The sequence below is a fragment of the Mobula hypostoma genome, chromosome X1, assembly GCF_963921235.1.
Source record: "Mobula hypostoma chromosome X1, sMobHyp1.1, whole genome shotgun sequence".
Lineage (NCBI taxonomy): Eukaryota > Metazoa > Chordata > Chondrichthyes > Myliobatiformes > Myliobatidae > Mobula > Mobula hypostoma.
Genome location: NC_086128.1, coordinates 3961796 through 3985575, shown reverse-complemented (window position 1 = coordinate 3985575; position 23780 = coordinate 3961796). Strand labels below are relative to the sequence as shown.

The 23780-nt window shown below is 41.8% G+C and overlaps 1 protein-coding gene across 1 annotated transcript in view; it reads left to right on the top strand.

Annotated features, from left to right (window-relative positions):
- The window catches only part of scn4ab (sodium channel, voltage-gated, type IV, alpha, b), a 218761-nt gene that overhangs the window by 87604 nt on the left and 107377 nt on the right, over window positions 1–23780 (top strand). Inside the window, exons 3-4 of the mRNA XM_063037680.1 lie at window positions 6097–6215; window positions 7123–7212. Coding sequence (XP_062893750.1) covers window positions 6097–6215; window positions 7123–7212 — 209 coding nt within the window. The remainder of the gene's footprint in view (window positions 1–6096; window positions 6216–7122; window positions 7213–23780) is intronic.

The following is a 23780-nucleotide window of genomic DNA, read 5'->3' as shown; positions in this document are numbered from 1 at the left end:
CCCCCTTATGTTACCCCTAAACTTTTGCCCCCTAACTCTCAACTCATGTCCTCTTATTTGAATCTCCCCCACTCTCAATGGAAAAAGCCCATCCACGTCAACTCAATCTATCCCCCTCATAATTTTAAATACCTCTATCAAATCCCCCCTCAACCTTCTACGCTCCAAAGAATAAAGACCCAACTTGTTCAACCTTTCTTTGTAACTTAGGAGATGAAATCCAGGTAACATTCTAGTAAATCTTCTCTGTACTCTCTCTATTTTGTTGACATCTTTTCTATAATTTGGTGACCAGAACTGTACACAATACTCCAAATTTGGCTTTACCAATGCCTTGTACAATTTCAACATTACGTCCCAACTCCTATACTCAATACTCTCCTGCTGAAATTCTATTGTTCCTCCTCCTGCTTCCCCTCTGAATAGAACTGCCCAGAAGTGCCCTTCTGGTGCCCCTTTACATGTTGAGTGACCACCAATTGGCAAAGGAAAAGAGTTCCATTTTCTAGGCATTCCTTTCTTATCTTTGCTGCATTTTAAATGAGAGTCATGGAAGTTTTTGTGTGGTATTGTATGTCACCGGCTATTTCCTAACTTTTGGGGTAGGAGCAAATTTAGGAGGTTTCCGTGGCAGAATGGATGAATACAAAAACACTGTTGATTGTCTTGATGCTGCCAGTGGTCACAAATTGCAGATATTTGTGAGGCCCTTCTCCTTCTAACAAGAGAATTAGCCACCTAAATATTGTATATTGTTGCAAGTAAAATATTTCAGGTGGATCTTCATGCCTAAGTCACCAGTGTCAGGAAATTGAATTGCTACTTCTTCTTAAGCCCATCTCCCCTACTGTGGCATAGGCCGCTGTCAGCAGCTTGCCAGAGTCCTCCATCCTGGGCAGCAGTTTGATTGGCCCTGTGGCTTCCGCTTTCACCACACAACTTTATACGTCTTCTATAAAAGTCCTTCCTCTCCCAGGAATGAGGTCTTTGGTACTTCTGTTGGCGTTTTTGTAGCTCTGGGTTTTATGTGATGGGGTTATTAGCCCCATACCCAACCCTCCTCCTTTTGCAGCTGGGCTTGGGACCATCCATGGCGGAGTTAAATTTAATTGCACAATGCCCTCATTTTCAGTGCCTTGCCACTAAAACGAGATACTTTTTTCCTGGAATGAAACACAATAAAGTTAATTTCCAGGTTGTTTCGCATTACTCTGAAAGACTACCCATCAAATCCTGTTGGCCCCATATTGTGACCTCCAACATCCTCCATACTCTGCCTTCCACTCTTTATCGGACCCTTCCCTCAACGCCCCAAACATTTTCTCATGTATTAACATACACAATACCCTGTTTGTTGTAGCCAAGGCTGTGGATTTATGCTGAGCTGATAATTGTGATGTGAACATCATCTTGTTCCCATCACCTGCACAATTCCAGCAGACTTTAATGGGTGTGCTACGGTGGCAAGCAAAAGTCTGGGCACCCCTGGTCAAAATTTCTGTTACTGTGAATAGCTAAGCGAGTAAAAGATGAACTGATTTCCAAAAGGCATAAAGTTAAAGATGACACATTTCTTTAATATTTTAAGCAAGAAAACTTTTTTATTTCCATCTTTTACAGTTTCAAAATAACAAAAAAGGAAAAGGGCCTGAAGCAAAAATTTGGGCACCCTGCATGGCAGTACTTAGTAACACCCCCTTTGGCAAGTCTCACAACTTGTAAACGCTATTTGTAGCCAGCTAAGAGTTTTTCAATTCTTGTTTGGGGGATTTTCGCCCATTCTTCCTTGCAAAAGGCTTCTAGTTCTGTGAGATTATTGGGCTGTCTTGCATGCACTGCTTTTTTGAGGTCTATCCACAGATTCTCGATGATGTTTAGGTCAGGGGACTGTGAGGGCCATGGCAAAACCTTTAGCATGCGCCTCTTGAGGTAGTCCATTGTGGATTTTGAGGTGTGTTTAGGTTCATTATCCTGTTGTAGAAGCCATCCTCTTTTCACCTTTGGCTTTTTTACAGACAGTCCAGAATTTGCTGGTATTTAATTGAATTCATACTTCCCTCTACCAGTAAATGTTCCCCGTGCCACTGGCTGCAACACAAGCCCAAAGCATGATCGATCCACCCCCGTGCTTAACAGTTGGAGAGGTGTTCTTTTCATGAAATTCTGCACCCTTTTTTCTCCAAACATACCTTTGCTCATTGCGGCCAAAAATTTCTATTCAAAAGGTTCAAAGGGACCTCTTGAATAGAAATCTAAACAAGCCTGATGCATTTTGGAAACAAGTCCTGTCGACTGATGAAGTTAAAATAGAACTTTTTTGATGAAGTTAAAATAGAACTTTTTTGATGAAGTTAAAATAGAACTTTTGTCATGCAGGGTGCCCAAACTTTTGCTTCGGGCCCTTTTCCTTTTTTGTTATTTTGAAACTGTAAAAGATGGAAATTAAAAAGTTTTTTGCTTAAAACATTAAAGAAACATGTCATCTTTAACTTCATGCCTTTGGGAAATCAGTTCATCTTTTACTCGCTTAGCTATTCACAGTAACAGAAATTTTGACCAGGGGTGCCCAAACTTTTGCATGCCACTGTATTTCCTTAGCTGAATTTCCACCACCTCTCACAGGTAGAAGATCAGCCCCAATGTTATATCATACAGCAACAGCAGAAGGAATATATGGAATTCATTTATTGACTAAGGCAAGGTAGATTTTTCCCTCCATTATCTGTGATATATTGCATACAGAATACAGAAAAGAAAATTCGATACAAATGGTAGGAGGTTATTGACTGACACAGATAGGATTCAATTGCAGTACATAAGCTAACATAATATTTCCTGTTGTGCTTCAGTCATATTGTATGTTTCATCAAGAGCAGGATATTTTAAAAATTACTCCAGACATTTTTTTTTATAGACATCAGCAAGCAAAATCATTAAGTCACAAATTCTGTGCTTACAGATTGAGATAGTGCCTGCTCATCGTAGATAAGGGAAACTAGATTACTTTCGATCAGTAAGGCTTTAAAACACTGGATTTCTTAAAATAGTTCTATAGTTATCACCCACCTTCGTCTGTCCTGGAGCCTGTTTTGTATAGACATATTCCTGCTATTGTTTACAAATTTCCTTTTTCCTAGTTTGTACCAGCTAGATTTTCAGGAGGAATTGATGAGAATGTGTAAAGAATTTTTTAAAAAAGGGATTACTGTGAGATCAGTGTAAATGGGTGATTGTGGACAAGGTGGGCTGAAGTGTTTTTATTTGTGTTGTATCTCTCTATGGCTTTATCACTGATTGATTTGCTCTTGTGATTTAGGCAGTATATTTTTACATCTTTTACCTTTTACCTGGCTTGTGTCTTTCCATAAAATCACTGATAAGAAACATGACAGGTCAAATATGTTTTTTTTTGTAACTTTGACTCTTGATATGTGGTGGCTGATTTTTGTGTCTTAGTTTTTATACTAGCTGGAAAAATATCAGATGGAATTTAATGCAGAAAAGTGGAGGTCTTGCACTTCGGTAGGACCAACCAGGGTAGGTCTTACCCTGAGATTGTGGTAGAACAAAGGGATCTGGGAATACAGGTCCATAATTCATTGAAAGTGGTGTCACAGGTAGATGGGGTAATAAAGAAAGCTTTTGACACATTGGCCTTATTAAATCAATGTATTGAGTAAAGGAGATGGGATGTTATATTGAAGTTGTACAAGATGTTTGTGAGGTCTAATTTGGAGTGTTGTGTGCAGTTCTAGTCACCTACCTACAGGAAAGAAGTAAATAAGGTTGAAAGAGTACAGAGAAAATTTACAGGATGTTGCCAGGATTGGAGGACCTGAGTTACAAGGAAAGATTGAATAGGTTGGACGTTTATTCCTTGGAATGTAGAAGTTTGGGGGGACATTTAATAGAGGTATACAAAATTATGAGGGGTACAGAGGGGGTAAATGCAAGCAGGCTTTTTCCACTGAGATTGGGTGGAACTACAACCAGAGATCATGGGTTAAGGTAAAAGGTGAAAAGTTTAAGGGGAACATGAGGAAATATTTTAACTCAGAGGGTGGTGAGGGTGTGGAACGAGCTGCCAGCAGAAGTGGTGCATGTAAGCTCGCTATCAATGTTTAAGAGAAGTTTGGATAGGTACATGGATGGTAGGGATGTGGAGGGCTATGGTCCCAGTGCAGGTTGGTGGATGTAGGCATTTTAAATGGTTTGTCATAGACTAGATGGAGCTGTGCTGCATTTTTCTATGACTCTGTGTAGGCAAAGACTGATCTGTTGTAGTTTATAATGACTTCTAAATGTCCTTCGTCATTCAACTCTTGGGCATTCATCCCCCACCCATTCTCTGCACCTTAAAAATACCTTACCATTAAGTTTTCCCAATCTCAATGAAACATCACATTAACTGGTGATGTTTGCTTCTCCACAGATGCTTCCTGAACTGATGACTGTTCCCTAAATTTTCTGCTTAATTGTACAATGATACTGTTGTTCCAGGAAAATGGGAGGTGGGGACGGATGGGCTGGTGGTAGGGTACTTTTAGCAGCTAGTCATCCACTTACTGAACAACCAGAAATCACTAGTGAAGTATCTCATGTCATTTCAGGCGGGTCTTGAAATTGTTGCCAACACCCTTGTCTATAGAGAAAGGAAGGCTATTGAATTATGTGTGGCGATTCGGCATAACACCTAAAACTTTGACAACCTTCCATGGATGTGTAGTGGAAAATATATTGACTGGCTGCAACACAGCTTGGTAGGAAACACCAATGCCCTTGATTAGAAAATCTTACAAAAAGTAGTGAATTTGCCTAGTCCACCACAGGTAAAGCTCTCCCCACCACTGAGCATATCTGCATGAAACGCTGCTGCAGGTAAGCAGCATCCCCATCACCTAGGCCACGCTCTATTCTCACTGCTGCCATCAGTAAGAAGGTACAGGAACCTCAGGACCCACACCACCAGGTTCAGGAACAGTTACTATCCCTCAAACATCAGGCTCTTGACCAAAGGGGATAAATTCACTCAACTTCACTTGCCCCATCACTGAACTGCTCCCACGACCCATGGATTCATTTTCAAGGACTCTTTATGTCATGTTCTCAAAATTTATAGTTTATTTATTTATTGTTTTCTTTTCTTCATTTGTATTTGCACAGTTTGTTGTCTTCCGCACTTTGGTTGAACGCCCAAATTCAGCGGTCTTCCATTGGTTCTGTTATGGTTATTATACTGTAGATTTATTGAGTATACCTGCAAGAAAATGACTGTCAGGGTTGTAAATAGTGACGTGTACTTTGATAATAAATTTATTTTGAACTTTGAAAATTCCTTTTACAAACATGCCTATCTGCTGTATTACTCATTGTGACCTATTACAGGGGTGGCCTTGGAAGCAGACAAAATGGTGGCATTTAAGAATTGTTTAGACAGGTATATAACGTTAGGGGAACAACACACTGTTTGATTGAAACGAGCTGAAACTGAGCATTCCTGGACTGTTTTGTTGGACCTTGATGTTTTATATTCTGTGTTTTTTGCTCTATTTTTGCTGTTTTCGCAATTTGTTCTTCTTTTGTGCATTGGGAGTTTGATGTTTTTCTTTGAATGAGTTCCGTGGTTTTCTTTGTTTTGTGGCTCTCTGTGGGAAGATGAATTTCAGGGCTGTATACTGCATTCATAATTTGAATCTCTGAATATCTACCTTGAATTGAGAGATATGGCTAGGCAAGTGGGATTAGCTTTATTTGATATTATGGCGCACAGACATCCTGGGCATCTTCTTGTACTGTGCTGTTCCATATATATTCTGTGTTCTCTATCTACCCCATGCAAGCGATGGTTTATAGGGGCCATAAACTGGAAATTATTCTTCCTCGCATCTGTAGTGGCAGGTATAGTGCACATCAACACCATAATATCATGTTTTGGATATTGCCTTCTGACCTGTTAATTATTACCCAACACATTTAAATTTAGCAGCAGTAACCCATAAGTAGTAATAGGTAGGAGAGCGGGTGCTTCTAACTGCTATGTAGGGGTTTCCACCAATTCCACTGTCACATTAACCTGTGTTTTATCTTCTGTTTCAGACATTCATTGTCCTAAACAAGGGGAAGGCCATCTTTCGATTCACGACAACACCTGCAGTGTACCTGCTGAGTCCCTTTCACCCCCTAAGAAGAATCGCCATTAAAGTTCTAATACATTCATATCCTTCTTTCTTAATGATAAAATCGCAAGTCAATAAATATCACTGATCTTGTAGATCTTCTAGTTAAGTGCAACCATGGAATTAGGGATAAACTTGGAAAATAAGTTAAAATTAACTGGATGAAACAAAGGAGGTGTGATAAATGTAATAAACTGCTAGATCAAATGGATATCTCTCTGGAGCAGGGGTTCTCAACCTGGGCCCATGAGCTCCTCGGTTGATGGTAAGGATCCATGGCATAAAAAAGGTTGGAACCGCTGCTCTAAAGCTCCAGAATGGCTTTAGAGAGGAAAAGAATTCAAATGCTAATGCTCATTAGCACAAATAGTATGAATTAACTTATGTCAATTGTTGCATGCCAAATTGTGTCATGCTCCATCATGGCCGCTAGCTTTTCCAGCCTCAAAAGGCGTTATCCATCATTAAGGACACCCATCGCCCAGGACATGCCCTCGTCTCATTACTACCATCAGGGAGGAAGAACAGGACACTAAAGATACACACACAATGTTTCAGAAACAGCTTCTTCCCCTCCACCATCAGATTTCTGAATGGACAATGAATCCATGAACACGGCCTCACTAGTGTTCCCTCTCTTTTTGCACTTATTTAATTAATTATATATATTTTTATAAATTTATTTTTATTGTAGTTTATAGTTTATATTGTTATGTACTGCAATGTAGTGCTGCCACAAAGCAACACATTTCATGACGTATGGTATACCAGTGATATTACATTGGATTGTGATTCTGATTGGAGCTTACTTTCCCTTTATTGAAGAGCTATGTTCAACGTAAGACTTAGCTCTTGGTATGAGCTATGGGTGGGGGGGGGCACAGAGGTGGGGGTTGACATGTATAATGATTAATCTTCATTCCTATTCCTTAACACTGATTTGCAAATTATTTAGCTTGTTCATCATGTTTACCATATTAACAAACTGCGTCTTCATGACCATGAGTGACCCAGAACCTTGGACTAAAAATGTAGAGTAAGTTTGTAAATCAATTTTTCTTTTTCATCCCATGAGCAATATTTTTACTGTTGCAGGTGAAAAAAGTTTTGTTCTTTTCTGGCAAGAAATGTAAAAGGACTGCTCAGTCTGAACAGCCTGGTGATACAGCTAATAGAGCTGCAGCCTCACAGGGTTTGATCCTGACCTCCTGTGCTGTCTGTGTGGAGTCTGCATGTGCTCCCTGTCACTGAGTGCATTTCTTCCAGTTGCTCTGTTTTCCTCCCACATCCTAAATACTTGCGGTTTGATAGATTAATTGGTTGCTGTGAATTGCTCCTGGTGTACAGGTGGGTGGTAGAATACTGGGGTCACTGATGAGATTATGGGAAGAATCAATCAGGATTAGTGTAATTGGCTCAGATTTTGTTTGCCGAAATCTCTGTTTCTCTGTTGTATGACTCTGTGGCAGAAGAGAAGCTTTTTGATATCACTTGCCATTGCCCTCTGCTCTTTGTTCCATGAAAGAACTTTAAAAAAGGTTAAGTATTACATGTTGTTTCACTCCAGCAGAATGGAACTGCCCTCACTATATTGGTTTTGGAGGTTTCAGAGGAACAGCCACCCCAGCTCCTTGAGGACACTGTAGTGAATGCTGTTCCTGTATATAGCAGTTCACCGTTTTAAGAACAGTTATACCATTATTCAAGCAAATGTGGTATTTCAGCATCATTAACAGAGCCCGAGTTATTATCTATTTTAAGCTTCCCTTTAGGAAGTGGTGTTGGCTGGCTGTGTGAATTGCTGTGACAAATTGTGCTGGGAGGACTCCTACCATGCTGTTGGGAATGGAATTCTAGGATCTTGACACAGAAGTGACTAAAAAATGGCAGAAATTTTCAAAGTGGGATGATGCATGATCGGAAGAGAAATTTAGAAGTGGTAGGGTGTTCCCACGTCCCTGCTATACTTGCCTTTGTGGAGGTAGAAGCTGAGGTTTGTGTGGAGCTGTCATAGAAGCTTGTGGTGTTTCCATGGTAATCCATTACTGGATGACATCTTCATCAAGAAATGATTTCTGTAATTCAGTGCTGCTGGGATAGGAGAAGATTTTACTATCGTATCCCAGCTAGTGCCTTGTAGATAATGGAAATTCTCTGGGTCGTTGGAGGTGAGTCGCTCACAGCCTCAGACTTGCACTCACAGTTTCATTAATTACGGGTATGATGTCTTCGCTTCCCAGGACATCGATTATACAGGACATAGCAATGGCTTAGTCAGGGTGTCCAAGGTTATGGGGAGAAGGCAGAAAAATGGGGTTGAGAGGGTTAGTAAATCAGCCATAATGGATTGATGGAGCAGACTTGATGAGCTAAATGGCCTAATTCTGCTGTTATGCCTTAAGGTGTTACATTTTGAGTGTATCTTGCTTTTTGGTGGACACTTCATAACAGGTTAATTTTCCACTTTGCCAGGAAAATGTCTGTATTGTGATTATATTAGAGCAGCTTTGGTAGAGGGGTGGATGGTCCTGGATCATATCTCTTGTATTATGCCTCAGATATTTTTGGAACCTATACCCTGTGCTCTCAGGTTGTTCTTGACCTAGTCTGTAATGTGGAAATTGTCACAGTCTGGCTTGGATAAAAGTGGTGATGTCAAGGGGAAACAAAGGCCATCCACTTGAAACTTCTGCCCAAAGCAGGTTGCAGCTTCGCTATCGCTAAGATTGAGAATAGTCCTCGTACCTGGTCCTCCTGCTGGGTACTTAAATGATCATTGTCATTCATGACTGGGGGTTTGAGAAGTTGCACAGCTTTGATTTTATCCAAGCATTGCAGGATTGCTTATCCCTGTCACCTGCTGCCTCTATGACTCAGCTATTTCCTCAGATGGGCACCAAGTTTGGGTATGCAGGATGCTAACCCAGATCTGCTCTTCTCACTGAATTAAGGTTGTTCCTCTTGCTTTCTGTGAATGGTAGAACAGTAGGTTGTTAGATTATAGTAGAAAAGATTTGTGCAACTGCTGATGGCTACATTGTTTTATGAGCACAGTTCTAAATTGTTTAATCTGCCTTGAACCTATTGATTTTAGCATGTGTTGGTACTGATTCACAACCTGTTGGGCTGATTAAACTATCTGTGCTTATCAGTTGTTGGAATGCAATAGATGATAAATGGCAATATGTTATCTAACCCATGTTTGCTTTGATTTCATTGGCTCCAAAGTCAATGTTGCGAATCTACCAACCATACCTTCACGGCAAAGCAGCTCCAGCATTGCTCATTCCCCTTCATTGATTCAATCAGTCGTGCAGTAAAATATCAAGGAGTTCAATTCAGAGAAAACTGAAGGAAGCGTTAGGAGATAGACCAAAGAACAGATATAAATGGTGCAATATTGATCAGTGTGGAAGAGAGGGACCTTGGAGAATACTTGTAGAGGTATTGTCAATCAGGTAGTTAAAAAGGCAAATCTATTAGCACAGAAGGCCAAATAATGGAGCTTAAACTGAAACTGTAAGCAACGCCAAATATGCCACACCTTGAATATTCATTGTCACAGTTGTGATTGGACTTGGTAGAAAGATTAGAGGAGAGATGAGGAAAACTCCTTTGAAAATCCCTCTGTCTGAAACCATGACAGACAGAAACCAGTGAGATTTTCTCCGGCAACATACATAAAAGTTGCTGGTGAACGCAGCAGGCCAGGCAGCATCTCTAGGAAGAGGTACCGTCGACGTTTCAGGCCGAGACCCTTCGTCAGGACTAACTGAAAGAAGAGCTAATAAGAGATTTGAAAGTGGGAGGGGGAGGGAGAGATCCAAAATGATAGGAGAAGACAGGAGGGGGAGGGATGGAGCCAAGAGCTGGGCAGGTGATTGGCAAAGGGAATATGAGAGGATCATGGGATGGGAGGCCTAGGGAGAAAGAAAAGAGGTGGGGGGAAGCCCAGAGGATGGGCAAGGGGTATAGTCAGAGGGACAGAGGGAGAAAAAGGAGAGAGAAAAAGAATGTGTGTATATAAGTAAATAAATAACGGATGGGGTACGAGGGGGAGATGGGGCATTAGAGGAAGTTTGAGAAGTCAATGTTCATGCCATCAGGTTGGAGGCTACCCAGACGGAATATAAGGTGTTGTTCCTCCAACCTGAGTGTGGCTTCATCTTATTTGCCAATCAACTGTCCAGCTCTTGGCTCCATTCCTCCCCCGCACAGTCATAGTCATACTTTATTGATCTCGAGGGAAATTGGTTTTCGTTACAGTTGCACCAACCCAGAATAGAGTATAAATATAGCAATATAAAACCATAAATAATTAAATAGTAATATGTAAATTATGCCAGGAAATAAGTCCAGGACCAGCCTATTGGCTCAGGGTGTCTGCCCCTCCAAGGGAGGAGTTGTAAAGTTTGATGGCCACAGGCAGGAACGACTTCCTATGACGCTCTGTGTTGCATCTCGGTGGAATGAATCTCTGGCTGAATGTACTCCTGTGCCCAACCAGTACATTATGGACTGTCAACCAGTACTCCTGTCTTCTCCTATTATTTTGGATCTCCCACTTTCAAATCTCTTACTAGCTCTTCCTTCAGTTAGTCCTGACGAAGGGTCTCAGCCCGAAACGTTAACTGTACCTCTTCCCAGAGATGCTGCCTGGCCTGCTGCGTTCACCAGCAACTTTGATGTGTGTTGCTTGAAATTCCAGCATCTGCAGATTTCCTCGTGTTTGAGATTTTCTCCAGTGTTTTATGTATACTTGGAGCAGTGACTTGCAGGATCCGGACCTAGTGCCAGAAGGTGGGATTACCATAGACCATAAGATATAGGAGCAGAATTAAGCCATTTGGCCCACTGAGTCTGCTCTGCCATTCAACCATGGCTGATCCTTTGTTCCCCTCCTCAGCCCCACTCCTGACCTTCTCCCCATAACCTTTGATGCTGTGTCCAATCAAGAACCTATCAAGCTCAGCTTTAAATACACCCAATGACCTGGCCTTCACAGCTGCCTGTGGTAACAAATTCCACAAATTCACCACTCTCTGGCTAAAGAAATTTCTTCACATCTCTGTTTTAAAGTACGCCCCTCTATCCTGAGGCAGTGCCCTCTTGTCCTGGACTCCCCTACCATGGGAAACATCCTTTCCACATCTACTCTTTTTAGGTCTTACAACATTCAAAAGGTTTCAATGAGATTTTCCCACCCCTCCCCACCTCATCCTTCTAAATTCAAACGAGAACAGACCCAGAGCTATCAAACATTGCTCATATGATAACCTTTCATTCCCAGAATCATCCCTGTGAACCTCCACTGAACCCACTCCAATGTCAGCATATCTTTTCTAAGATGAGGAGCCCAAGACAGGTCACAATACTCAAGGTGAGGCCTCACCAGTGCCTTATAAAGCCTCAGCATTACATCCCTTCTCTTGTATTCTAGACCTCTTGAAATGATGCTAACATTGCATTTGCCTTCCTCACCACCAACTCAACCTGCAAGTTAACCTTTAGGGTGTTCTGCACAAGGGCTCCCAAGTCCCTTTACATCTCACGTTTTTGGAATTTCTCCCTGTTTAGAAAATAGTCTTTACATTTATTTCTATTACCAAAGTGCATGACCACACATTTTCCAACATTGTATTTAATTTACATAAGAACATAAGAAATAGGAGCAGGAGTAGGCCATCTGGCCCATCGAGCCTGCCCCACCATTCAATAAGATTATGGCTGATTTGTCCGTAAACTCAGCTCCATCTACCTGCCTTTTCCCCATAACCCTTAATTCCCCTACTATGTAGAAATCTATCTAACTGTATCTTAAATGTATTTAGTGAAGAAGCCTCAACTGCTTCCCTGGGCAGAGAATTCCACAGATTCACCACTGTCTGGGAAAAACAGTTTCTCCTTATCTCCGTACAAAATCTTCTCCCCTGAATCTTGAGGCAATGTCCCCTAGTTCTAGTCTGACCTACCAATGGAAACAACTTTCCTACTTCTATTTTATCTATCTCTTTCAAAATTTTGTATGTTTCTATAAGATTCCCTCTCATTCTTCTGAATTCCAGAGAGTTTAGTCCCAGGCGACTCAATCTCTCCTCATAGGTTAACCCCTTCATCTCTGGAATCAACCTGGTGAACCTCCTCTGCACTGCCTCCAAAGCCAGTATATCCTTCCTCAAGTGTGGAGACCAGAACTGCACACAGTACTCCAGGTGCGGCCTCACCAGTACCCTGTATAGTTGCAGCATGACCTCCCTGCTCTTGAATTCAATCCCTCTAGCAATGAAGGCCAACATTCCGCTTGCCTTCTTAATAACCTGTTGTACCTTTCTTATATCTGTCTAAGTCCTTCTGCAGCCTTCCTGTTTCCTCAACACTATTTGCTCCTCCTTCAATCTTCATATCATCTGCAAACTTGGCAACAAACCCATCTATTCCATCATCTAAGTCATTGATATACAACATAAAAAGGAGTGGTCCCTACACCGACCCCTGCAGAACACCACTAGTCACTGCCAACCAACCAGATAAGGATCCTTTTATTCCCACTTACTTTCTCCTACCAATCAGCCAATACTCTAACCATGCCAGTAACTTTCCAGTAGTACCATGGGCTCTTACCTTGTTAAGCAGCCTCATGTGTAGCACCTTGTAAAAGGCCTTCTAGAAGTCCACTGGATCCAAGGACGGGTACTCAGGATGTGCGCAGCACAACTGGCAGGTGTATTTACAGACATTTTTAATCTCTCCCTATCCCAGTGTAGAGTGCCCTCCTGCTTCAAAACATCCACCATTGTCTCTGTACCTAAAAAGACCAAGGTAACATGTCTGAGTGACTGGTGTCTTGTCGCACTCACCTCAATAATAAGCAAATGCTTTGAGAGACTGGTCAAGGACTACATCTGCAGGATGCTACCACCCACACTGGACCCCCTACAATTCACCTACCGACACAACTGATTGACAGGCGACGCAATAGCCACAGCTCTACACACCGTCCTTACACATCTGGAGAACAAGGACACTTATGTGAGAATGCTGTAATTCCCTCCAGGTTTGACAAGAATCTCAGAGACCTTGGCTTTCACCCTGCCTTGTGTAGCTGGATCCTGGACTTCCTGTCAGATCACTGGCAGGTGGTAAGAGTGGGCTCCCTCACCTCTTCCCCTCTGACTTTGAACACATGAGCCCCCCAGGGCTGTGTCCTAAGCCCCCCCCCACTTTACTCACTGTATACCCATGACTGTGTTGCCACCCACAGCTCCAATCTGCTAATTAAATTTGCTGACGGCATTACATTGATTGGCCTTATCTCAAATAATAACGAGGTGGCCTACAGGGAAGAAGTCATTACCCTGACACAGTGGTGTCAAGAAAACAACCTCCCCCTCAATGATACAAAAACAAAGGAGCTGGTTGTGGACTACAGGAGGAATGGAGACGGGCTAATCCCTATTGACATCAATAGATCTGGGATTGAGAGGGTGAACAGCTTTAAGTTCCTCAGTATACACATCACTGAGGATCTCACGTGGTCTGTACACACCAGCTGTGTGGTGAAAAAAGCACAACAGCACCTCTTTCACCTCAGACAGTTGAAGAAGTTCAGCATGAGTCCCCAAATCCTAAGAACTATCTACAAGGGCACAATTGAGAGCATCCTGACTGGCTGCATCACTGCCTGGTATGGGAACTGTACTTCCCTCAATCGCAGAGAGTGGTGCGGACAGCCCAGTGCATCTGTGGATGTAAACTTCCCACTATTCAGGACATTTACAGTGACAGGTGTGTAGAAAAAGCCTGAAGGGTCATTGGAGATCCGAGTCACCCCAATCACAAACTGTTCCAGCTGTTACCATCCACGAAACGGTACCAAAACATTAAAGCCAGGACCAACAGGCTCTGAGACAGCTTCTTCCACCAGGTCATCAGACTAATTTCATTCACGCTGACACAATTGTATTTCTATGCTATATTGACTGTCCTCCTATATATCTTATGTACATACTATTTATTACAAATTACTATAATTCACACATTCAGATGGAGATGTAATATAAAGACTTTTACTGCTCATGCATGTGAAAGATGTAAGAAATAAAGTCAATTCAAATCTATCCTACTGGTAATCTCTACAAAAAATTCCAACAGCTTCGTCAAGCAGGATTTTCCCTTAAGGAAACCATGCTGACTTTGTCCTATCTTGTCCTGTGTCACCAAGTACTCCATAGCTTCATCCTTAATGTCTTCAACATCTTCACAACCACTGAGAATTTCCTTTCTGCTGCCTTCCTCCTTTCTTAAACAGTAGAGTGACATTTGTAATTGCCCGAGTCCAATGATTTTTTGAAAGATCATTACTAATGCCTCCAAAATCTCTACTGCTACCTCTTTCAGAACCCTCAGGCACAGTTCATCTGGTCCAGGTGACTTGTATACCCTTGGGTCTTCCAGCTTTTTGAGCACATTCTCTGTTGTAATAGTAACTGCACTCACTTCTCTTCCCTCACACCCTTCATCATCTGGCACACTACTAGTGTCTTCCACAGTGAAGACTGATGCAAAATACTCATTTAGATCATCTGCCATCTCCTTGTCCACCGTTATTATTTCTCTGGCCTCATTTTCTAGCAGGTCGTATATCCACTCTCATCTCCTTTTTATTCTTAACATACTTGAAAAAGCTTTTACTATCTACTTTGATGTTGTTTACTAGCTTACTTTCATATTTCATCCTTTCTCTCCGAATGATTATTTTAGTTGCTCTCTATAGGTTTTTATAAACTTTCCAATCCTTTATATTCCCTCTAATTTTTGCTTTGTCATATGCCCTCTCTTTTGCTTTTACATTAGCCTTGACTTCCCTTGTCATCCCTGCCAGCATCTCCTTCCAACTCCTCTCTCAAACCACAGTAATTTCCTTTACTCCACTGAAATGCTGCTATGTCAGACTTTACTTTCTCCCTCTCAATTTTGAAGTTGAACTCAATTATATTGTGATCACTGCCTCCAAAGGGTTCTTTTACCTTAAGCTCCCTCTTCACCTCCGGTTCATTACATAACACCTAATCCAGTATAGTTGATCCCCTGGTAGGATCAATGACAAACTGCTCTAAAAAGCCATCTCATACGCAGTTAACAAACTCACTCTCTTGAGGACCATTACCAGCCTGATTTTCCCAATCAACCCTCGTGTTAAAATCTCCCATGACTATCATAATGTTGCCATTTTGACACGCTTTTTCTATTTCCTGTCGTAATCTGTGGTCCACATTCCAGCTACTGTTGGGAGGTTTGTATATAACCGCCATCAGGGTCCTTTTACCCTTGCAGTTTCTTAACTCAACCTACAAGGATTCAACATCTTCCACTCACGTCTTTCTACTGATTTGATGCCATTTTTTACCAGCAGAGCCACGCCACCCCCTCTGCCGACCTTCCTATCCCTCTGATACAATGTGTAACTTTGGACATTCAGCTCCCAACTACAAAGATCTTTCAGCCACGATTCAGTGATGGCCACAATATCACACCTGACAATTTGTTAATACTGCAACAAGATCATCCACCTTATGTCTTATACTCTGTGCATTTAAATACAACAACTTGAGTACTGTATTTGCTACTCTTTTTGATTCTGTATCCCTAATACACTGATACTCACACTAGTGGCTGCAATTGTCCTATAACCTGCCTGCCCTTCCTGACAGACTGACTGCAAGCTATCTTTGCTTTTTTACCACCCATCCTATCCTGAGCCCCTTCACTCTGGTTCCCACCCCCCTGCCAAATTAGTTTAAACCTCCCCAGCAGCTCTAACAAACCTGCCCACCAGAATATTGGTTCTCCTCGGGTTCAGGTGCAACCAGTCACTTTTGTAAAGGTCATACCTCCCCCCAGAAGAGATCCCAATGATCCAAGAACCTGAAACCCTGCCCCCTGCACCAGCTTCTCAGCCAGACATTTATCTGCCAAGTCATCCTGTTTCTCTGTTTCCTCAACACTACCCACTTCTCCACCTATTCTTGTATCATTGACCACTCTCTTGCCCATTCTCCTAATCTGTCTAAGTCCGTCTGCTGCTTACCTGTCTCCTCAACACTACCTGCCCCTCCTCCAATCTTCATATCATTTGCAAATTGGACAACAAAGCTATCTATTCCATCATCTCATTCATTGGTATACAGCATAAAAAGAAGTGGTCCTAAAACCAACCCCTGCGGAACACCACTACTCACTGTCAGCCAACTAGAAAAAGATCCTTTTATTCCTACTCGCTGCCTTCTATCAATCAGCCAATGCTTTAATCATGTTAGTAACATTCCTGTGATACCATGGGCTCTTAACTTGGTAAGCAGCCTCATGTGTGGAACCTTGTCAAAGACCTTCTGAAAATCCAAATATACAACATCCACTACGTCCCCTTTATCTATCCTACTTGTAATCTCCTCAAAGAATTCCAACAAGTTCGTTAAGCAAGATTTTCCCTTAAGGACACCATCCTGACTTTGTCCTATCTTGTCCTGTGTCACCAAGTACTCCATAACCTCGTCCTTAACAATTGACTCCAACATCTTCCCAACCACGGAGGTCAGGCTAACTGATCTATAATTTCCTTTCTGCTGCTTTCCTCCTTTCTTAAAGAGTGGAGTGACATTCACAATTTTCCAGTCCTCTGGCACCAAGCCAGAGTCCAATGATGTTTGAAAGATCATTTCTAATGCCTCCACAATCTCTAACACTTCGTCTTTCAGAACCCTGGGGTGCAGTTCATCTGGTCCGGGTGACTGATGTACTCTTAGGTCTTTCAGCTTTTTGAGCACCTTCTCCCTTGTAATAGTAACTGCACCCACTTCTCTTCCCTCACACCCTTCAACATCTGCCACACTGCTAGTGTCTTCCACAGTGAAGACTAATGCAAGATACTCAATTAGTTCATCTGCCGTCTCCTTGTCCCCGATTATTATTTCTCCGGCCTCATTTTCTAGCGGTCCTATATCCACTCTCATCTCTCTTTTATTTTTAACATACTTGAAAAAGCTTTTACTATCCACTTTGATGCTGTTTGCTAGCTTGCTTTCATATTTCATCTTTTCCCTCCTAATGATTCTTTTAGTTGCTCTCTGTAGGTTTTAAAAGCTTCCCAATCCTCTGTCTTCCCACTAATTTTTGCACTCTCTTTTCCTTTTACATTGGTTTTGACTTCCCTTGTCAGCCATGGTTGTACTATTTTGCCATTTGAGTATTTCTTCATTTTTAGAATACATCTATCCTGCACCTTCCTCATTTTCCCCAGAAACTCACACCATCGCTGTTCTGTTGTCATCCCTGCCAGCATCTTCTTCCAATTTACTTTGGCCAATTCATCTCTCATACCACTGTAATTTCCTTTACACCACTGAAATACTGCTATGTCAGACTTTACTTTCTCTCTATCAGATTTCAAGTTGAGCTCAATCATATTTTGATCACTGGCTCCTTTACCTTAAGCTCCCTAATCACCTCCAGTTCATTACATAATACCCAATCCAGTATAACTGATTCCCTGGTAAGGCCAATGACAAACTGCTCTAAAAAGCCATCTCATAGGCATTCAAGAAACTCACTCTCTTGAGATCCATTACCACCCTGATTTTCCCAATCGACCTGCATGTTGACATCTCCCATGACTATCATAACATTGTCCTTTTGACACGCCTTTTCTATTTCCTGTTGTAACCTGTGGTCCACATCCCAACTACTGTTGGGAGGCCTGTATATAACTGCCATCAGGGTCCTTTTACTCTTGCAGTTTCTTAACTCAACCCACAAGAATTCAACATCTTCCAATCCTGTGTCACATCTTTCTACTGATGTTATGCCATTCTTTACAAGCAGAGCCATGCCACCCCCTCTAATGACCTTCCTATCATAAGATAGAAGATATAGGAGCAGATGTAGGCCATTCAGCCCATCAAGTCCCTCCGATACAACATGTAACCTTGGACATTCAGCTCCCAACTACAACCATCCTTCAGCCACGACTTAGTGATGGCCACAACATCATACCTGGCAATCTATAATACTGCAGCAAGATCATCCACCTTATTTCTTATACTATGTACATTGAGATATAATACTTTGAGTACTGTATTTGCTACCCTTTTTGTTCTTGCATCCCCAATGTACTGATACTCACCCTGCTGGCTGCAATTATGTCCTATCATCTGCCTGTCCTTCCTGACAGCCTGACTGCACACTATCTTTGTTTTTTTACCATCCGTCCTATCCTGTGTTCCTTCACTCCAGTTCCCACCTCCTTGCCAAATTAGTTTAAGCCCTCCCCAACAGCTCTAACAAACCTGCCTGTGAGAATATTGGTTCCCCTTGGGTTCAGGTGCAACCCATCACTTTTGTACAGGTCATACCTCCCCCAGAAGAGATCCCAATGATCCAAAATTACATTAGGTGACCTTTATCTCTCCAGTACAGACACAATAGGTTAGCACAATGCTATTACAGATTGGGGTGTTCTGAAGTTCAGAGTTCAAATCCGGGATCATTTTGTAAGGAGTGCTCCTTGTGAAAGATGCCATTTTCTCTAGGTGCTTCATTTCCTCCCACAATCCAAAGACATACCAGATAGATTAATTGGTCAGTGTAAATTGTCCCGTGATTAGGTTACACGATTGTAAATTGTCCCATGAATGTTCCTTGGGTTAATTGGGGATTGTGGAGCTGTTGGGGCAGTGAGGCCTGAAGGACCAGAAGGGCCTATTCCACACTGTATTGATAAACATATCAATTTCCATGGTTCTCATGTGAGCTATCCCAGGATATTGATGAAAGAATCTGTGTTGTTGACTGAAAACAGAGATTCTGGGAATAGGATGGTGTCAGGCTGTTGCTTGACTCATGTATGTGGGATAGCTCTCCGAGATTGGCATGGATCCCTAGATTGAGCAAGCTTGACTGGCTGGCTGAGCCTTTGCCTTTGTAGAATATGCAAACCAAGGTCAATGTTGGGTCACCTTTCCAATTTTACTCCTGTGTTACATATTCACAATCTTACACAATTGAATGGTTTGCTTGGTCTTTCAGAGAAAATAAAGCACATTGTTGTTGGTCTGTACTGATGCAAGCTGGAGAAGAATGGGAGATTTCCTTCTCTAAAAGACATTAGTGAACTTTTGGTTTTAAGGTCACCTCTGCTGAAGCTAAGCTTGTAATTTCAGATTTTATATGGCCCAACTTCTGTGGTAAGCTTTTCCAATATATTATCCCAGCTTCATAGCTTCCACTACCTTAGTATTACAGACAACGCACACATAATGCTAGAGGAACTCAACAGGCCAGGTAGCATCTATGGAAAAGAGTAGAGTTGATGTTTTGGGCTAAGACCCTTCAGCAGGACTGGAGTAAAAAAGATGAGTAGAGTTAAAAGGTGGGGGGAGGGGAGGGAGGAAAACAAGTTGATAGGTGAAACCTGGAGGGAGAGGGTTGAAGTAAAGAGCTGGGAAGTTGATTGGTGAAAGAGGTCCAGATTAGAGAAGGGGGAATGTAATAGGAGAGGACAGAAGGCTATGGAAGAAAGAAACGGGGGAAGGAGCACCAGAGGAAGGCGATGGGCAGGCAAGGAGATAAGGTGAGAGAGGGACGGGGAGGCATTACCAGAAGATTGATTAATCGAACTTCATGCCAGCAGGTTGGAGGCTACCCAGACAGAATACAAAGTATTGTTCCTCCAACCTGAATGTGGCCTCATTGCGGCAGTAGAAGAGGCCACGGACAGACGTCTTGGAATGGGAATGGGAAGTGGAATTAAAATGGATGGCCACTGGGAGATCCTGCTTTTTCTGGTGGATGGAGCATAGGTGCTCGGCGAAGCGGTCTCCCGGTCTCTCCGATATACAGGAAGCCAGGCCGGGAGCACCAGACACAGTATACGACCCAAACAGACTCACAGGTGAAGTGTCACCTCACCTGGAAGGACTGTTTGGGGCCCTGAATGGTAGTGAGGGAGGAGGTGTAGGGGCAGGTGTAGCACTTGTTCCACTTGTATCCCAGTCACTGTTGTAGCCCACTAATCACAATTACCAACATAAAAACAACCTGTTTACTCCCACACCTTGTTTTCTGTCCAAGGACCTGTTCTCAATCCATGTCAAAAATGAAAGAAGTATTGAATGAAGACAAAGTCACAGTGCTGTTTTGAAGTGCTTTTAGAAGTGGGAAGAAAAATTGCCAGGAGTGAGTTCCAGAGGGTTCGAGGGAAGGGTCAACGGAGTCGGACAGTGTCCTATTAAGAAATTTAAAAATCTACAATTGTTGAAAACATGAATTAAAAAAAAATGCTGGAAGGTCAGGTCAGGCAGTATCTTTAAAGAGAAAAACAGAATAAATATTTCACATCTGAGACTCTTTATCGATTGTTGGTGGAATAGGGAGAAGGCTGGAGTCAGAAGAATGAAAGTCATCAGTTTTAATGTACAGTTGGTGGAAGAGCAACTATAGTTACGGTGAAAAATATAAATGTGTTTTAAAGTGGTGAAATCAGTGGCTTGAGGAACCAATCAAGTTCAGTCAAAATAGCCAAGCTAGATATAGTTCAGGAAGAAATATATGTTGTGAAGCTTCAGCACAACTGAAGATGAGCAAAGGAACCTGAAATTTGTGCAAGGATGACACTGTACATATCCAGATTGGATGGATTTCAGTAACATTGGGATGAACTCTAGGGAAAGTTGGTGGCGATGCAGGGATCGAAGTGATCTGGCATTGAAAATAGATGCCTGGAAAAAGTCAATTCCATTGTTGTTAAATGTCTCTGGTACTTAAAAAAGTTTTAAAACAATGTAAACATTTTAAAAGTTGCAAAGGTAGCAAATTTAGCTCAAAATATTGAATCTGCTGTAAATTAAAGCATAAGTATGAAATGAAATAAAGAAAAATAATTAAAAAATCTTAACCTGAGCTTGTTTTACAAATGAAGAACAATCAATCCATTCAAATGAATGGGATTCTTCCTTGAACAAACATGAGGAAAACTGCAGATGCTAGAAATCCAAAGCAACACACACAAAATGCTGGAGGTATCCAGCAGGCCAGGCAGCATCTATGGAAAAGAGTAAACAGTCGATGTTTCAGGCTGAGACCTTTCATCAGAACTGGAAAGAAGGAGAAGTCAGATGAAGAATGTGGGGGGAGTGGGGGAAGTACAAGGTGGTAGGTGAAAAAGTTAATCCATTGTTGCTGGTGTTCCTTGAACATCAGCTGTAGTTACTTTCAGCCCACAGCTCAAGTGCAGCCTGGAGCTGTTGCTGTGCTCAATGGTGTACAGGGCAGAGTAGGAGAGAGGTCATGTTTGCTGCCATATAACATGCAGCACATCTCCTACTTCCACATCAGAGAGCAGGAACTAATCTAAATTTTGTTATTTTTACAACTTCTGATGACATTTGGCTGACTCTCACTAAGTCTAATCATCAGACCCTCAAACATGTCAAAAATAAATGTCTAAAATCTAACAACATTGTTTTTCTTTGCTTATCATCTGTGTTACATAAATAGCAGCACATTGATATGTGTAGCGTACTGAGAATAAACTCGTCTGCATCATTGCCAACATGTGGTCATTACATTCCTATTTCCCTCTGAGGCTTCACTTCATACAGTATTAAAGTCTATTCAAATCAAGTAATTGGGTGCGTCACTTATGTCTGCAATAAAATTCGTTAAATTTTCCTGCAATCTAAGCTCACAAATTGGTCCTCTGTAGTGAAGCTCATGAAGAGCTGAGGTTATAATTATTCTGATTCTGAAAAGAAGGACACCATTTGTCAATGACTGTTTAACTCACTCACCCTCCATTCAAACTTCCCTTTTTTATTCAGTTTTCCTTTGGGGGGGGGTGAGGTCTCTGCATTTCACTGCCACTGCCACCCATGCCTAGTTTCCCCTGAGAAAATCGTGGTGAGGTGCTTTCTTGGACGTCTACATTTCTTTTGCTGAATGTGTTTCTACAATACTGCTGGAAAAGTAATTCCAGAATTTAGTTTCAGCAGTGATGAAGGACTAGTGATATAGTTACAAATCAAGATGATGTGTAAGTTGAAGGGGAACCTACTGGTGATGGTACCCCCCAGAGTCTTTGTCCTTCCTTGAGGTCATCAGTTTGAGAGGTCCTACCATAGTAAATTAGGTGAGTAATTGCAGTGCATTTTATACACTGTACACGTTGTAGTACTTCTGTTGGTGGTGCTTAGAATGAGGTTTTAGACTGGTTGCTGTGAATCAAACAGTCTAATTTGTTCCAGATTATATTAACCTTCTTGGGAGGCTGTTGGAGCTGTTCCCATCCAGGCAAGTGAAAAATATTCTATCTCACTTGTGCCTTAAAATGATGGAAAGGCTATGTGATGCTCAGAGTTGAGTAACTCACCACAAGCAACCTCTGCCCAAAAGTTATCTTGGTATTACTGCCCACAGGGATGGGTTGTTTCATTGACTAAGGAATTGTGAATGGGGTTGAAAAGATTGACAAGTAATCTCACTCTTGGCCTAAAGATCAAAGAAATGATCTCAGAAAGTTTTGCATTAAGGGGAGAAAAGTTTTATGATGCAGGTGCACATTGACTTTGCAATGATTGGGAAAAATAGCCCAACAATTTCTAATGGCATTTACTCCATTGATTTCTCTCATTTGACAGATTAGTCCTTTCAGTTTTTGTTAAGTATATGTAGTCGTTGCTAAGAATTTTTTTGGAGCATGAATTCAGTCATCTAGTTTCTTTTCTTTGCATCAATCCTCTACTCAGAAATAACCCAAGAAGTAACCAGGCAAATATTTGCTTAATTGAATACTCACCCATGGACCATTGCTGCTGGGACACAAGCCAGGGTCTGATCAACCCTGGCTAGGTTGCCTGGGTGAGAGTGCCTGATATTGAAAGATGTGAAACACCCAGTGACTCCAGGTTACATCACTGATGATGTGTCCCAGCGTATCGTAGGATGGAAATCAGCAACAAGGAGTGCAATAAGAATTCTGGTCCGCTACTCCCCCATCCTTTGGCTGAGATGATCTTAACAATGCACGCAGTGGTACAGCTATCAGCACTGCTGCCTCACAGCTTCAGTGATTGCAATTCAGTCCCGACTTCCATTATTGTCTGTATGGAATTTGCATGTTCTCCCAGTCACTCCAGATGATCTAGCCTCCTCCCACATCCCAAAAACACATGTGTGGTTTAGGTTAATTATCCATATATAAAATATACTGTGGTGCTAGAAAGTTTGTGAACCCTGTAGAATTTTCTCTATTTCTGCATAAATATGACCAAAAATGTGATCAGATCTTCATATAAGTCCTAAAGCTAGATAAAGAGAACCCAATTAAATAAATAACACAAAAAAAAACATTATACTTGTTCATTTGAAAAGAAACCAGGGTAGGACTTACAGGGTGACTGGTAGGCCACTGAGGAGTGTGGTAGAACAGAAGGATCTGGGAATACAGGTCCATAATTCATTGAAAGTGGCATCACAGGTCGATAAGATTGTAAAGAGACCTTTTGGCACATTGACCATAAACCAAAGCATTCAGAAGATGCTGCCCCACCCACT